General features: G+C 38.3%; 1 protein-coding gene across 2 annotated transcripts in view; it reads right to left on the bottom strand.

Moving 5' to 3' along the window:
* The window catches only part of LARP1B (La ribonucleoprotein 1B), a 157216-nt gene that overhangs the window by 111450 nt on the left and 28393 nt on the right, over positions 1 to 17373 (bottom strand). Inside the window, exons 8-9 of one of the 2 annotated variants that reach the window (XM_053578369.1) lie at positions 15144 to 15288; positions 7697 to 7871 (exon numbers count right to left, since the gene is read on the bottom strand). In XM_053578369.1, coding sequence (XP_053434344.1) covers positions 7697 to 7871; positions 15144 to 15288 — 320 coding nt within the window. Of the gene's footprint in view, positions 1 to 6153; positions 7872 to 15143; positions 15289 to 17373 lie in introns of those variants that run through there. The other variant, XM_053578451.1, reaches the window with a different exon arrangement.

The raw sequence follows: 17373 nt of genomic DNA, 5'->3' as shown, positions 1-17373 counted from the left end.
TATAAATAGCCTTTCTCTACAGTATTGCTTCTACAGGCTTAATTTTAATCAAAATAATTATATGCTTCCTGTGGGAGGCTGTGGTGTGTGGATTACCTGAGCTCAGGAGTTCAAGACGATCCTGAGCCAGAGGGAGACCCCATTTCTAAAAAAACAAAACAAAACATAGCCAGGCACTGTGGCCAGCACCTGTAGTCCCAGCTACTTGGGAGTCTGAGACAAGAGAATCACTTGAGCCACAGAGTTTAAGGCTGCTGTGAGCTATGATGCCACCGCACTCTACTGAGGGTGACAAAATGAGACTCTGTCTCAAAAAAAATAGCAGAGTGTTGTACCAGGTACCAATAGTCACAACTACCTTGGAGACTGAGGCAAGTGAATTGCTTGATACCAAAAGTTTGAGGTTACTGTGAGGTATGATGCCACTACTCTACTGAGGGCAACAAAATGAGACTCTGTCTCAAAAAAAAAAAAAAATTACATGCTCTATAAAATCCAAATTGTTCCCTTTATAAAATGTAAGTCAAGGAGTATTTAAATGTTTTAAGTTGCATTCATCTTCAGGCCTGAAGATGCAGTATGTGGCCAGGTATGGTGGCTCACACCTGCAATCCCAACACTTTGGGGGTCAAAGTGAGAGAATAGTTTGAGCCCAGGTGCTTAAGACTAGCCTGGCAACACTGCAAGACTCTATCTCTACAAAAACATAATTAAATTTTTAAAAAGATACAATATGGACTTGCACTGTACAAAAGATGTTTTAAAAAATGTATAATGTAACATGCTGTAAAACTCAAAAATACACAATTTTATTTATTAAAATGTATACTATAAAATTCTAATCATTTACTCCTCAATCATTTCATTGAAAATACAGTAGAACCTCCATAGTTGACCATATCCCATATCCTTAAATTGACCTATTTTCATAGATCAGACATGGGATATGTATGTGTCAATACAGCAGGCATTGTTCCTCATATTGACCATTTCTGTATGTTGACCAGTTTGTTACCATCTCTTAGGTAGTCAACTTACAGAGGTTCTACTGTATTGCCAAGTTGAATGTTACACATACATGCAGAAGGTTGAAATAACACCACCAATCTTTTTATTAAATAAAAGTCACATTTCAAGAATGGATTTAAGAGCATTCCAAGATTTTACTTTCATGTACATGCTACCATCAGATTGCTTTAGCATCTTTCCCAAGGATATATGGATTCAACCATCAGATTAATGTTCTTTTCTTTTTTTTTTTATTGTTGAGGATTCATTGAGGGTACAATAAGCCAGGTTACACTGACTGCATTTGTTAGGTAAAGTCCCTCTTGCAATCATGTCTTGCCCCCAGAAGGTGTGGCACACACCAAGGCCCCAGATCAATGTTATTTTCAAAAAGGTTATATTGGCTGGGCACAGTGCCTCACACCTGTAATCCTAGTACTCTGGGAGGCCGAGGTGGGTGGATTGCCTGAGCTCAGGAGTTTGAGACCAATCTGAGCTAGAGTGAGATCTCATCTCTAAAAATAGCCAGGTGTTGTGGCGGGCACCTGTAGTCTCAGCTACTCAGGAAGCTGAGGCAAGAGAATCACATGAGCCCAAAGAGTTTGAGGTTGCTGTGAGCTATGATGCCACAGCACTCTATTAAGGGTGACGAAGTGAGACTGTCTTTAAAAAATGAATAAATAAAAGGTACATTGACTCATAACAGAAAAAGCTCTAGAACTGTGCTGGTTCAATACAGTAGGTAATAGCTATATGCAGTTACTAAGTATAAGAAATGTGACTAGTCCTGAAACATGCTCAGGACAAGCATAAACCACATATCAGATTTGGATATATTGTCAAATTATAATATTTAAATTTCATGTTTTGTAATTTTAAGCCTATTTAAAGTTTTTAGTATACATATGGCTCACATATTTCTATTGGACAGTGGCTCTACCATTTTATTAAATAACAGTATATATATCACCAATTCATTCACAAAAGTAGAAGTGAAATACAGGTTTCAAAACATTTAGTTTTAACACCAATAGTCTAAAGTCATAGGAATGGGAAAAACATTAACTCTAGAGAACCCTATTTTCTAATCTATGTTATACAGTGAATAGAGCTATAAAAGTAGAGAACCACTACCCCAGTAACTGTCTGAGGAATGACTTTTCCTTACATGACTACTGTGAAAATTAAATTACTGTGTGTAGTTCAATGTAAAAATGATAAGAACTGGCTGGGAATGGTGGCTCATGCCTGGAATCTTAGCACTTTGGGAGGCTGAGGTGGAAGGATCACTTGAACTCAAGAATTCAGTATCAGCATGAACAAGAACAAGACTTCATATCCACTTAAAAAAAAGAAAGTAGCCAGGCATAGTAGCATGTGCCCATAGTCCCAGCGACTCAGGAGGCTGAGGCAGGAGGATGGCTTGAGTGCAGGAGTTTCAGGCTGACATGAGCTATAATGACGCCACTGTACTCGAGCTGGGGCAACAGAGCAAGACTCTGTCTCAAAAAAAAAAAAAAATAAATTAAAAATGGTAAGAACAGTTATTGGTAGATTGGGGAGACTCCATAATGTTGCCAGGCCTTGAATTTCTGGGTTCAAGTGACTGTCCTGACTCGGCCTTCTGAATAACTAGGACTAGGGAATATAGGCATGCACCACTGCACCCAGCTAATAGTTTATTATATAATCAACTAAAAATGTACTTTAAGCTTATGCTTCTACCCTGAAATAAATTGCGTGACTATATTTACAACACAGGTGCTTAGAAATGGAATAACATTAAAACAAAGAATTTAGGTAAGGGCTGGGCACAGTGGCTTACACCTATAATCCTAGCAATCCAGGAGGCTGAGGTGGGTGGATTGCCTGAGCTGACCAGTTAAAGACCAGCCTGAGCCAGAGTGAGACCCCATCTCTAAAAAATAGTCAGATGTTATATATGGCAGGCACCTGTAGTCCCAGCTACTCTGGAGGATGAGGCAAGAGGATTGCTTGACCCCATGAGTTTGAGGTTGCTGTGAGCTATGACACCATAGCACTCTACCAAGAGTGACAAAGTGAGACTCTGTCTCAAAAAAAAAAAAAAAAAAAAATTTAGGTGAGAAAACTTAAAAGTCTTAGAACATGGTTTTTGAAGATGTTAACCTTATATCAATAATTGTACAATATATAAAAATATAAAGAATTTTTATATTTTTAGATGTATATACACTGTGTGGTTTTCTGCACCTGCATCTTCATATACAATAAAAAGATTGCAAGCTACACATTTGCAAAGATTTAAGGATTATAGGAGGCCCTTAATCTTCTAGACCAAAATGAGTTTAAATGTCTTGAATTATCTGATATTTAGACCAAAAAATATTTTTAGATAGTTTTTTGAGACAGTCTCACTTTGTTGCCCAGGCTGGAGTGCCATGACCTCAGCCTAGAGCACAACAATCTCAAACTCCTGGGCTCAATCCATCCTCCTATCTCAGACTCCAGAATAGCTGGGACTATCGGCACCTGCCACCACACCTGGCTAATTTTTCTGCTTTTAGTGGAGACAGCATCTCACTTTACTCAGGCTAGTCTTGAACTCCTGAGCTCTAGTGATCCTCCCACCCAGGCCTCCCAGAATGCTAGTATTACAGGCATAAGCCACCATACACAGTCTTCAGATACATATTTTAACACTTAAGTTATAATTTGTGAGAAGATAGAAAACTTATCTTCACTGGTTTTATCAAGTGAAAATTGTCTATGTGATCCCCGAAAGATAAACCACCATATACATATCTAACATGACTTTTTCTACTACTGTGAGAAGATCACGGGTTTCCTGTAAAAAGGATTATATATTTTCTGTGTGGCTTTTTTTTTTTTGGAGACAGAGCCTCAAGCTGTCGCCCTGGGTAGAGTGCTGTGGCATTACAGCTCACAGCAACCTCCAACTCCTGGGCTTAATAAATTCTCTTGCCTCGGCCTCCCAAGTAGCTGGGATTATAGGCGCCTGCCACAACACCTGGCTATTTTTTGGTTGCAGCCATCATTGTTGTTTGGCGGGCCCGGGCTGGATTTGAACCCAGTCAGCTCGGGTGTATGTGGCTGGTGCCTTAGCCGCTTGAGCCACAGGCACCGAGCCTCTGTGTGGCTCTTCTGAGAACACTTCTGCATATCAAGCTTTCAAAGGAAATCCCCAGATTTTATTCAGTAAACATTAGATTCTCACACATTTTTTTAAAAATCAAAAACAAACCAAAAAAGATTCAATTTCTTTTTCCTTTTTTTTTTTTTGGTGAGACAGTCTTTTATGTTGCACAGGCTAGAGGCCCATGGTGTCAGCCTAGCTCACAGCAACCTTAAACTCCTGGGTTGAAGCAATTCTCTCTCAGCCTCCTGTGCCTGAGAAGCTGGGACTATAGGTACCTGTCACAATGTCCAGCTTTTTTTTTTTAAGGGACAATTTCAGTTTGTCACCCTTGGTAGAGTGCTGTGGCATCTTAGCTCACAGCAACATCAAACTCCTGTGTTCAAGCAATTCTCTTGACTCAGCCTCCCAAGTAGCTGGGACTACAGGTGCCTGCCACAACACCCGACTATTTTTAGACACTGGGCCTTGCTCTAGCTAGTTCAGACTGGTTTCCAACTCCCGAGCTCCTGCAATCCACCCACCTCGGCCTCCCAGAATGCTAGGATCACAGGCATGAGCCACCAAGTTGGGCCTAATGCCCAGCTAATTCCTAGTAGAGTCAGGTGGTCTTGTTCTTGCTCAGGCTAGTCTCAAACTCCTGAGCTCAAAGAATTCTCCCACCTGAGCCTCCTAAAGTTCTAGGGTTACAGGCTTGAGCCTCGAGTCCAGCCCTGACTTCTCAATTTTGATGAATCAAAGTTTTTAAGAGTTGATACTGCAATATCATATCCATAGCAATACAAAACACCTACATTTTCAAAAGTAACGTTTCCATTCCAATAAACATTTTGTGGTGCATAAATGTCTTATACTCAGTGCAAATGTCAACCTATATTAGAAAACTCAACCTCCAGAGAGAACAAAATAGGAATTTTCATCTGATGAAGAGACCCATTTTGCTAAATTATTTTCAAGGGTTGTCTTTGGAGACTAAAATGATACAAATAAAAGCTTTACTACTTTTCTCCACTCACGTGTACATATAAGACAGTCTAGGCTTCCTATCCCTTATTTCCACTTCAAAAAAATTTTTTTAAGAGATAAGGTCTCTCTCTGTCATCCATGGTAGACTACAGTGGTGTGATCACAGCTGTGACCTTGAACTCCTGGGTTCAAATGATTTTCCCATCTCAGCTTCCTAAGTAGCTGAGGCTATAGCTATATGCCATGACATCCAGCAAAAAAAATTTTTTTTAAGAGACAGGGTCTCACTACATTGTCCAGGCTGACCTCAAACTCCCAGCTTCAAGCAATCCTCCCTCCCTGGCCTTGCACAGTGCTAAGATTACAGACATAAGGCCACAACATCTGGCAACAACTGACTTAAGGAAACTATACCTTTTCCTTTTTTTTGAGTTTTACTTCATCACCCTTGGTAGAGTGCTGTGGCACCATAGCTCACAGCAACCTCAACTCTTGGGCTTACGTGATCCTCTTGCCTCAGCCTCCCGAGTACCTGGGCCTACAGGCGCCCTCCACAATGCCTGGCTATTTTTAGAAATGAGGTCTCGCTTTGGCTCAGGCTGTTCCGGAACCTGTCAGCTCAGGCAATCTATCCACCTTGGCCTCCTAGAGCAGTGGTTCAACCTTCCTAATTGCCACATTGTTACAAATGGAAAAAGGGGGTCAGGAGCCACAGGTTGAGAACCACTGTCCTACAGTGCCAGGATTACAGGTGTGAGCCACAGAGCCCGGCCCAGGAAACTATACCTTCTTATCACAAAGAATTAAGTTCAGAAGTTTGAGAATTCATGAGAAAAGGTAATTTACATATGTATTCATATACTGTAATGTGTATCAGTATAAGTCTAAATACATTCCATTTCTCTTTGTTAACCATCTAGTTTCTGATGTATAATCTCAAGACTCTAAAATTTATGACAGTTTAATATACATTGACTTATTTCAGGCAATATGTGCATGCAGCTAAGTGTATATTAAAAAACACAAAAATGTACAAGACACTATGATTTTATTTTCGTAATTTTATTAATAATGTATAAGTCGTTAATGGACAGGGATTATCAACTTGAATGTCCTATCTTAACTATCCTGTAGAAAAAATATTGTCTATTTTATTCAACTTAATGTCTATTCATAAGCTGGCTAAAAAGTATCTTGGACCCGAGTTTATACAATAAATAAATCTAACTTATACAATAAGCTATTATATGTTTAAAATAAAAAAAACTAAAACAATGTCACTTTTCTTCAATTTTTAAAACACCTGCCCAAGTTGATTGTTGGGATAGAAGCAAAGAGCTGACAAACATGAGATAAAAATATTTGTGAGACTGTCCATCATCTGTTTTATTGATGGAAGTCTCTTTATACTGATGTACCAAAAATACATTTCAAAGAATAAAAGAAAAAACTATCCTCACTCATTTCTTACCCTTTATATGTACACATTAATAAATCTTACAGTCCATGGGAAACATCATGACAACATGTGAGTTATATGATGTACACTGTACTGAAAGACAAATCAATTAGCAACGTACTTAACAATCTGGAAAATGCTACTCAATCCTCTCGAAATTTTTCTGCTTTATTGATCTGGACACAAATACATAAGCCTGAAAACAAAAGACTGACTCTTGCAGTATTTCCAGAATAATAATAATTAACTTTCCCACTGTGAATAAAAGTAGCCCATGAAGCCCAGGCCAATTACACAGAAATGGTCAGCTCCTATAAAAACATAGCAGTCCTCTGGTCTATCTCTCATCCTCATCACAAAGGTGGTTATCTTCATGGTAGTGTTGGCCCAACCTCCTCCAGAAGGAGTTGGAGTAGATATTCTTGAACAGAAGACAGTCTGGTCGCTTTCATTTCTGCAGCACGATTTGTTCCAATATTTATAATGGCATTTCAGTGAGTCACCTATTCCACTGCATATTCCGATCAAATGACATCCAAGAGCATCAGCAGATCATCACCCTGACTGAAAAAAGTTTAAGCACACATTTTTTCCCAAGAGGGAATGTCTTAAAAATGATCCAGGAAAAATTCTTAACATTAAAGAGATTTTGGAAATTCTACACACAACCAGATTAAAGAGAACCTCAATTCTGCTTTAGAATGTAGGTCATCTTATCTTTTCAAGACAAAGCTGAAGTACGTTAGCAACAAAATTAAAAGACGGCTACCCACTCTTAGGATGTTTAGACTATTTCAATCATACTAGACTGTTCCAATTTTATAAGGGGAAAACTGGCATAATGCATTTACAATCATTTAGTAAAATTATAAGAAGATAGGTAGAAACATCACACATGACAAAGTACACATATAATTTAAGAACAAGAAACATGAGAGAGCATCCCTCAGAATTCTTAGATCCCTATTTAACTTACAGCTCTGTGTGGGAGGCAGTAGAATTTGGAGCATTAAAAGTGATTTATTTATGATTAATTTTCCCACTGAATCTCAAACTAAAAAAAGGATAGAAGAATTGGACCAAATAGCCCACTGCTATGATGTTTGCTCTAGAAGAAAAGTTGTTACCTGTATGTGAACAAAAGGCTTGGCCTGGTACAAACTCCGGACAATCAATCAGTTGAGAGAAGTCTGTTTGTGGCACATTACGTGGAGGAGGGCCTGGAATTGGCCATTTTTCTGGTTCTATCTTTTTTCTCATTTTCTCATCCACAATTTCTACTTCTGTGCTATCTTTCAGTGCCTATCAATAGAAATTAAGCTATTAGAACTTCCATTCAAAAAATTTTCACTGCATGTCTTCTACTTCTAATAACCTAAAAATTAGAAAATCTGAAATTAGCAGACTAGTTTGTAGTTAATGGTTATAATTAACCACTTAGAACAATTTGTAATGTTATTTGCCTCTGTAAAGTAACAAGTACTCTGATTTCCAACTAATTTAACTTGTAGATGATATCTTCATAATTAGAATAGTCATTTAAGGATTACTACATCAACTAGAAGCAAATGACTTTTACTATCAATTGTTACCAACTTTTTCATATTTCCTTTCATTTTCCCTTAAAATATCACCAAATTAAATTTAGGCACTCTATATTATTATTGTAACAACTACCACTATTGAATAATAAATACTATAGGCATACATAAATTCTCATACCTCACAAGACAGTTATTACCACTATATTATAGATAAGGAAACTGAGGATCAAAGAAATAAACTTAATAAAAGATCATAGATCTAGTATGAGACAATACCAGGTTTCAAAACATTATTTGTCTACACCTAAAATAAAACTAGACAAATTTCTTCAAAATAAAAACTAAAGCTTTATAGCCAAGCATGGTGACCCACACTAGTCCTAGCTATTCAAGAGGATCTCACAAGCCCAGGAGCTAGAGGTTGCAATGAGCTGTCATTTTGCCACTATGCTCTAGTCTAGGTGAGGGCAAAAACCCTGTCTCAAAAGAAAACATAAAATTAGGGTGGTGCTTGTAGCACAGTGGGTAGGGTGCTGGCCACATACACTGAGACTGTCAGGTTCAAACCTGGCCCAGGCCAGCTAAACAACAATGACAAAAAAAAAAAAAAAAAAAAAATTAGCCGGGTGTTATAGCGCTTATAATTCCAGCTACTTGAGAGGCTAAGACAAGAGAATCACTTAAGCCCAGGAGTTTGAGGTTGCTGTGTGAGCTGTGACACCACAGCACTCTACCGAGGGTGACATAGTGAGACTGTCTCAAAAAAAAAAAAAAAAAAAATTAAATTAAAATTAAAGCTTTTTAGGCTGGGCACAGTGCTCAAGCCAGTAATCCTAGCACTCTGGGAGGCTGAGGTGGGTAGAGTGCTTGAGCTCACAGGTTCAAGACCAGCCTGAGCGAGAGCGAGACTCCATCTCAGAAGAATAGGCAGGCGTTGTTGTGGGCGCCTATAGTCCCAGGTACTCAGGAGGCTGAGGCAAGAGGATCACTTAAGCCCAAGAGTTTAAGGTTAGGGTAAGCTATGATGCCAAGGCACTTTATCGCACCTGGTCAAAGCTTTTTAAAAAGAGTAATCACCTTTTAGAAGTTAGGATAAATATAAAATATATACAACTCAACATGCATAGTTAACAGCTAAGATCACTATGTTTTATAACACGTTATCTATACCTTAAAAAAACAAAACTACAACTCCTTGAAACTTTCCTATATGCTTAAATTTTTTAAAATAAAGTTATGGACAGCGACTGCCAATAATGTTGGGTAGAATATGGAGCAAGACCAGCTCTTAATAGTGGTAGTTTAAATTGACTCAATACTTTAGGAAATGTCTAGTAGTAGCTACAAAAGCTAAGCATATATATATGTATGTATGTATGTATAAATTCTGTTACCCACCAATTTCACAGGAAAATAAATATTTATGTCCACCTAAAATGATAATATTATAGATTCATAGCAGAATCACAGGCAAACTGGAAAGAATCCAACTATTTCTGTCAACAGGAGCATGGAAAAATAAATTGTGTTATATTTATACAATGGAATACTACCCCCAAATAGAAAATAACTACCAGGGCGGCACCTGTGGCTCGAAGGAGTAAGGCACCAGCTCCATATGCCAGGGGTGGCAGGTTCAAACCCAGCCCCGGCCAGAAACTGGGGGAAAAAAAAAAAAAAAATGATCCTCTAAGTATAGGCGGCACCTGTGGCTCAGTCGGTAAGGCGCCGGCCCCATATACCGAGGGTGGCGGGTTCAAACCCGGCCCCGGCCGAACTGCAACAAAAAAATAGCCGGGCGTTGTGGCGGGCGCCTGTAGTCCCAGCTGCTTGGGAGACTGCGGCAAGAGAATTGCTTAAGCCCAGGAGTTGGAGGTTGCTGTGAGCTGTGTGATGCCACGGCACTCTACCCAGGGCCATAAAGTGAAACTGTCTCTACCAAAAAAAAAAAGAAAATAACTACCTACTACATACCAAAAACATGGGTTTTTCTCAACAGAAATATCAGGAAGTCAGATATAAAGGAATATATAAAATATTAAATCCATTTATGTGAAGCTCAAAAACATTTGAGAAAACTTTGAAAAGCAATTACCTTTAGGGAGACAGTAGAACCGACTAGGAAGATATAGGAGGGAGCATGCTGGAATACCGAAAAGGTTTTATATCTTGATTTGGATAGCAGTTAGATAGGTATTTACATCAGAAAAAAATTCATCTATTATCTTGTTTATAATATACAGCATATAAATTATGCCTTAATTTAAAAGAAAACATTTAAAGAAAAAGTCATAGGATGAAAACCTCAAAAGTTCTTTAGATAGATATAACTATCTTAATCTGGATGAAGGACCTTTCAAGATATGTTTCGTATAAGATAACCGTAAAAGAAGAAAGGGTATAACATTTTTATGTAATATAATATCCTAGTATTTTCTTATATAAACTATCTCGGAGGAAGATGAAAGAAGTAACACAGATTGCAACCAAGAACGGTAACTGATTCACTGCTGGTGAATGATGGAAAGAAAATTTTTCACTATGTACCCCTTGAATTATGAATTTTATGAAATTTCCAATTTGAAAAAACAAATTTAAAAAGAAAATAAAGAGAACAAAAAGTAAAGGATTCATCATTAAGGCCTTAAAAGGATCGCAAAAACTATACCCATGCACAAAATTAAGGTAAAGACTTAGACAAACCAGAGGTACACATTTTTACTAAAACCAAGCCCTGTTAATCCCAGACTCCTAAACAATGAGTTAATATGTACATCAAAATTTTTCAATACCTGAGGTTTTACCTATTAATTTTGGTCCTTTTCTTTTTTTTTTTTTTTTAAGAGACAGAGTGTCACTTTGTCGCTCTCTGTAGAGTATCAGTGCATCACAGCTCACAGCAACCTCCAGCTCTTGGGCTTAGCCGATTCTCTTGCCTCAGCCACCCGAGTAGCTGGGACCACAGGTGCCCGCCACAATGTCCAGCTATTTTTTTGTTGCAGTTTGGACGGGGGCTGGGTTTGAACCTGCCACTCTCAGTATATAGGGCCGTCACCCTACTCACTGAGTCACTGATGTCGCCCCTTTTGTTCTTTTTCTTAATGATATAAACCTAGTAAAAATACAACCTATTGTATTTAGCAGGCACTAAAAATACAACAATAGGTTGCCTGCTAGAGAGAGACTTGCATGTACAAAGACTCAGAGATAAAGAGAAAGGAACACAAGTTTTGAGACACCACAATTTCAGACCATTTAAAAAATAAGGTTTGATATAAAAAGTAGTAGGAATAGTTATATGGCTGATATTGTATTAATTATTCTTCTAAATGCTACTATTTTATAGCCTAAGTGTTACTTGCCCTACTTAAACAAGAAAATTGAAGCATGAGGAGTTTAAATAAGTTGCAAGCGGCAAGTGATCCTGAATCAGGATCTAATCTAATAAAAAGACGACAAATAACTTTGAGTTGTGGGTAAGAAATCAAGAATGCACTAAGCTGAAAATAAATGGGAGGTGAGGAAACATTCCACAAGTTTGGCTGTGTAGGCATATTCAACCAGGTCAGATATGGGTGTTAGCAAATTATTTTGCTTCTCTTAATAGTGTTGTCAAGAAAGAAAAGACTTGCGCATATTCAAATTCATATGGGAAGAAGTTGATAGAACTGAAAGGAATGGAAATAAAAGCAGTAATCAATAGAAAAATGTCCTTGAAGACTAAAAATAATAGCAAATACTTAGAGTTTATGATAGACAATTAAGTACACAAACACCTTCTAGAAAAAGTGCTACATACCTCATTACTTAACATCACTACGATCACCTTCAAAGAACTCCCCTTGGCCATCCGCTGGACCACAGCAATATTCAGCCAGGATGTATGTAGCACTTTCTCTAAGAGGAGTTTATAAACTTTATTGTCAGAACTCGTATGACCACAGTTCTGATGACCATCCAGAAGAAGTTCCAAAACTGCTTTGAAGGTCGACTACACACTGGTCAGTGCATAGTTTCGAGGCAAGTACCTTGATGGTGACTATAGTGATATTCACCTATGAGTTATGTAGCACTTGTTCTAGAATGAGTTTATAAACTTGTACTCTGTGTGCCAGATACTGCTATTCCCACAGTACATCACCATGACAACCCTAGGCAGTATGTGTTATTGTCTCAGGACACTGCTCAAGATCATGGAGCTACAAGGGATATATTCTAAGGTCCCTGATCATGATATGTTTACATTGCAAAGCCTAATGAGGCTTCACCATCTCATCAGAAAAAAAGGACACATTTTCCCACTATTATAAATGGTAGACGCCTAACTATCTTGTATATGCAGACTTAGGCAGTCTTAAATTGCTATTACTAAATTGCTATTGTATGTTTCTGCCCTTCACAATGGTATTATAGTAGCTGATGATACAGTAAGAAATGTTAATGCTAACTATAATAGTATTATAACCCAAAACTTCCTTTTAAAAATCATTCCTGGCCAGTCATGGTGGCTCACACCTGGAATCGTAGAGCTGGAGGGGGGTGTCGGGCGGGGGGGGGGGGAGGGGAAGAAGGGTGGATTGCCTAAGCTCAGGAGCTCAAGACCAGCCTGAGCAAGAGCAAGACCCCATCTCTAAAAACAGCCATGCATTATGGCAGGCACCTGTAGTGCTAGCTACTTGGGAGGCTGAGGCAAGACGATCACTAGGGCCCAGGAGTTTGAGGTTGCTGTGAGCTATGACGCCACAGCACTCTACCAAAGGTGACAAAGTAAGACTGTCTCAAACAAACAAACAAGGCTCTGTGCCTGTGGCTCAGTGGTTAGGGTGCCGGCCACATACACCCGGGCTGGTAGGTTTGAACCTGGCCCCAGGCCTGCTAAACAACAATGACAACTACAACTACAACAAAGAAAATATCCAGGCATTGTGGTGGGCACATGTAGTCCCAACTACTTGGGAGGCTGAGGCAAGAGAATTGCTTAAACACAAGAGTTTGAGGTTCCTGTGAGGTGTGATGCCATGGCACTCTACCGAGCATGACATAGTGAGACTCTGTCTCAAAAAAAAAGGAAAAACAAATACTGCATGTACTCTTAAATTGGATTGATACTTGTGCACAGAGAAAAGTAAAACTCAGTGGCAATCAGCCAGGAGGTAGGGGGTAGTAGTAGAGGGTCAAAAACCTACCTAATGGGTATAATAAACACTCTTTGTGTGATGAGCACACCTATACTGGGACTAAGGCATCATAAAGTGATGCATGTAACCTAAACATCTGTACCCCCTTTATATTTTGAAATAAAAATAGTTATCTATATGCAAATGTAATAACATTGCTGAATTATGTTCATAAAACAATTATACATCAGTAAGTCATTATTTATTATTTTATGCTGTTTTGAAAATCTAGACTTTCTTATTGCTGGTTTTTAAAACAGAGCACATGTGTTCCAAAAGATGCTATTTAAAGAAGCCTGTTTAGAAAATGAAAAGACAATAGCCAGGCGTTGTGGCGGGCGCCTGTAGTCCCAGCTACTCGGGAGGCTAAGGCAAGAGAATCGCTTAAGCCCAGGAGTTGGAGGTTGCTGTGAGCTGTGTGAGGCCACAGCACTCTACCGAGGGCAATAAAGTGAAACTCTGTCTCTACAAAAAAAAAAAAAAAAAAAAAGAGTACTGTGGTGTCACAGCTCACAGCAACCTCAAACTCCTGGGCTCAAGCAATTCTCTTGCCTCAGACTCCCAAGCAGCTGGGACTATCGATGCCTGCCACAACACCCAGTTATTTTTTTGTGATAGTTGTCAATATTGTTCAGCAGGCCTGGGCTGGGTTTGAACCTGCCAGTCCTGTATGTGGCCAGCGCCATAGCCACTGAGTTACAGGCACTGAGCCTAATATTTTATTTTTAAGTTTTACATTCACAGGATAGTACTTTATTTTTAAGTTTTATATTCGCAGGATAATTGAGTGCAAAGTACAGATTGTTTTTTAAATGGAGCACATTAGCACATTCAGTCCCCTTACCATGTGATACCCTGCACCTCAGGAGTCTTCAGAGTCCTCACCAGATGCACCTCCTCAATCTTGGATTTCCAGTTTCCAGAACTACTGGACTCTTTTTTTTTATTTTTTAGAGACAGAGTCTCATTTTGTCGCCCTCACTAGAGTGCTGTAGCGTCACAGCTCATAGCAAACTCCAGCTCTTGGGCTTAGTAAATTCTCTCGCCTCAGCCTCCTGAGTAGCTGGGACTATAGGCGGCTCGGCTATTTTTTGTTGTTGTTGTTGCAGTTTGGCCAGAGCTGGGTTTGAACCCACCACCCAGTATATGGGGCCGGCGCCCTATTCACTGAGCCACAGGCGCCGCTTGGACTCCTTTTTATCCTTGCTAGTGTATGTCCCAATAGGCCTAAAAATGGAGCCCCTTTATCAGACTCCAAGGAAAATACAGCAGTTTGGCTTCGCCTGTGGCTCAAGCGGCTAAGGCGCCAGCCACATACACCTGAGCTAGTGGGTTTGAATCCAGCCTAGGACTGCCAAACACCAACGATGGCTGCAAACAAAAACTAGCCGGGTGTTGTGGCAGGCACCTGTAGTCCCAGCTACTTGGGAGGTAGAGGCAGGAGAATCGCTTGAGCCCAGGAGTTGGAGGTTGCTGTGAGCTGTGATGTCATTGTACTCTACCCAAGGTGACAGCTTGAGGCTCTGTCTCAAAAAAAGAAAGAAAGAAAATACAGCAATTTATCTAGTTGAAGATAGTGGGCACATAATGAGACACATTGCTGTAAAATATAATTTGGTACCTGGGTTGATTTCTCAGTTATATTCATTTTGTTCTTTATAGCAGGGATTTAACATAAGCAGGAAGTTCTTGTTCTTTCAAGTTCATGAAAATGTTTGGTTACATATTGATCCAAGTACTGATGTAGTGCTAATTATATTTTTGAAGGTGTATTAAAGTTTATGCAATGTTACTTTAAAATAAAACATCAAGATGGTCATTAAAAAAAAAAAAAAAAAAAAAAAAAGAATTACCTCTAAGATGAGACTAAGGTTTGTAGTGAGAGCCTGAACACGGTGAAAACCAGCAATTAGAGAAATAGGCAAGAAACCTTGTTCATCCATCTTTCTTCGAAGAAAAAAGTCCCGTTCCAAATTTTCTATGCTGAAATAATATTCACTGAAAAGAGAATATAAATTTCATCCATTTAACTCAGTAGAGAATAAAAATGTCTATTGCTTACACATCAATTGCTATGAAAATATTTTAATTGTTAGTGATATTATATAGATTTGATATAACAGATAGGGTAAATATAAAAGATAACAGCAAAATCCATATGGAATAGTTTGTTTTATACAGGAATAGAAAAAAAATAATTATTTCCTCCAAAATTAACATTAACTTCCCTTTAGATCAGCTTCGCTAAGCATAAAGAATTAAGCAGCTCATTTTAATTTAAAATAGTTCAATAATTATCTTTTTTAATGAGTCAAATAAGTGAAGATGTTCACTACCAAGCCACTTCTCCCTATTTCATTTTAAGTACTAAATAACAAAGCGAAACACATGTCAGCATATAACTTTCCAACTTTTTCCTAATCATTGAGAAGAATGGTATGTTGAAAGTATCCTTTGTCGGGCGGCGGCCCCATATACCGAGGGTGACGAGTTCAAACCCGGCCCCGGCCAAACTGCAACCAAAAAATAGCTGGGCATTGTGGTGGGCACCTGTAGTCCCAGCTACTCGGGAGGCTGAGGCAAGAGAATCGCTTAAGCCCAGGAGTTGGAGGTTGCTGTGAGCTGTGTGAGGCCACGGCACTCTACCGAGGGCCATAAAGTGAGAACCTGTCTCTACAAAAAAGAAGAAAGAAAGTATCTTTTGTCAAATTTACAGGAAGTACAGTTTGTATTATTTTCTACATTGACGAAGTACTGATGTGATAACCAGCACAATGCTTAGTTTAAAACTTCATGAACACAAGGGCACATGTGCATGAACATAACTATATATTTGAATGATTCAAATTCTCCCCTCCTTCTTTGATGAATTTATTATAAGACATTAAGGATGAACAGAATATAAATGAGGAATATCAATGACACTATGAGGCACATGAATACAGAAAAGGCTTAGATATCTTATTTTGTCTTGAGAGTACAGACCCATTAGCTTTTTCAAAGAGAGAAATGTTAATGGCTAAACTGTCAGTACGAGCAATAACTACAAATCCCAAGATACAAACATTCAGAATACGATTAATAATAGCCTTTGAAAAAAGTGAATGTTTCTATTATAGCTTTCACATACAGAAATGAGAATTACATTTTAAAGAGACAGAGCAAGGGGAAAATATAGAAAAGAAATAATAGAAATACATGACATCAATGATGGAATGGCCTACAGTTTAATAATCCTATACCATTTCCATATCACAGAGAATTTTTTCAAAGATGGTGACAAGTTACAAGAAAGCAAGCCAACTTGTATTTTTGTGGTGCAAAATTTAGTAACTAAAGACACAGTTTAAGTATTTAAGCCAAATTCTAACTTTGAAGAAATAGGCACCTCTAACTGAAAAAACTGGTCAAGCTACCTTTCACTGGAGGGAGACTGAAAACCACCTGATTTGAAGAATATAAACGTCCAAAGTTTTTTTATAGTCTGATATTGCTGACTATCAGAGTACAAAGCTTCCTTAGAGAGTAAGAGAAAATAATTTACACTGAAGAAAATAATCTAAGTATTGAAGAAACGCACTTTCTGATTACACCTCAAAAGCCCTATTCATAGTGTCAGGCATGTGGTAGGCCCGTAACACATACGATGAAATTCTAACGTTTCAGACATGAAGATATTTGATTTAGCCACAAGTTACAATTTTTCTCTGATGTGAGAACTTCCCTGAATCAATGATAAGCTGCATTTTATCTAAATAAATTCATAAATCACCATATTGCCTACAGTTGTATATTTTAAAACATCTCATGGGCTAGAAAGATACTAATCTCTAAATCTGATGCCAAGAGAGATTCTTCCAGCTAGAAATAAACAAGATCTTAAAATTCTAATATTCTGACAAAAAACAAATTAAATTTTCACTAAAATTTTTTTCTTAAATCTTATCTGTTCTGAATATATTTAAGCCTCTTACTTTGAAATACATTTAGCATTTCTCCACAAGAGTAAGAAAAACTTTGCTTCTTAAAAAGAAAAATCAAAACCCTGATCAGTCTATCTGTATATCAGAAACCTATTAATAC

The sequence above is a fragment of the Nycticebus coucang genome, chromosome 1 (genome assembly GCF_027406575.1).
Source record: "Nycticebus coucang isolate mNycCou1 chromosome 1, mNycCou1.pri, whole genome shotgun sequence".
In the NCBI taxonomy this organism is placed as follows: domain Eukaryota; kingdom Metazoa; phylum Chordata; class Mammalia; order Primates; family Lorisidae; genus Nycticebus; species Nycticebus coucang.
This window is presented reverse-complemented; position numbering and strand designations above follow the sequence as displayed.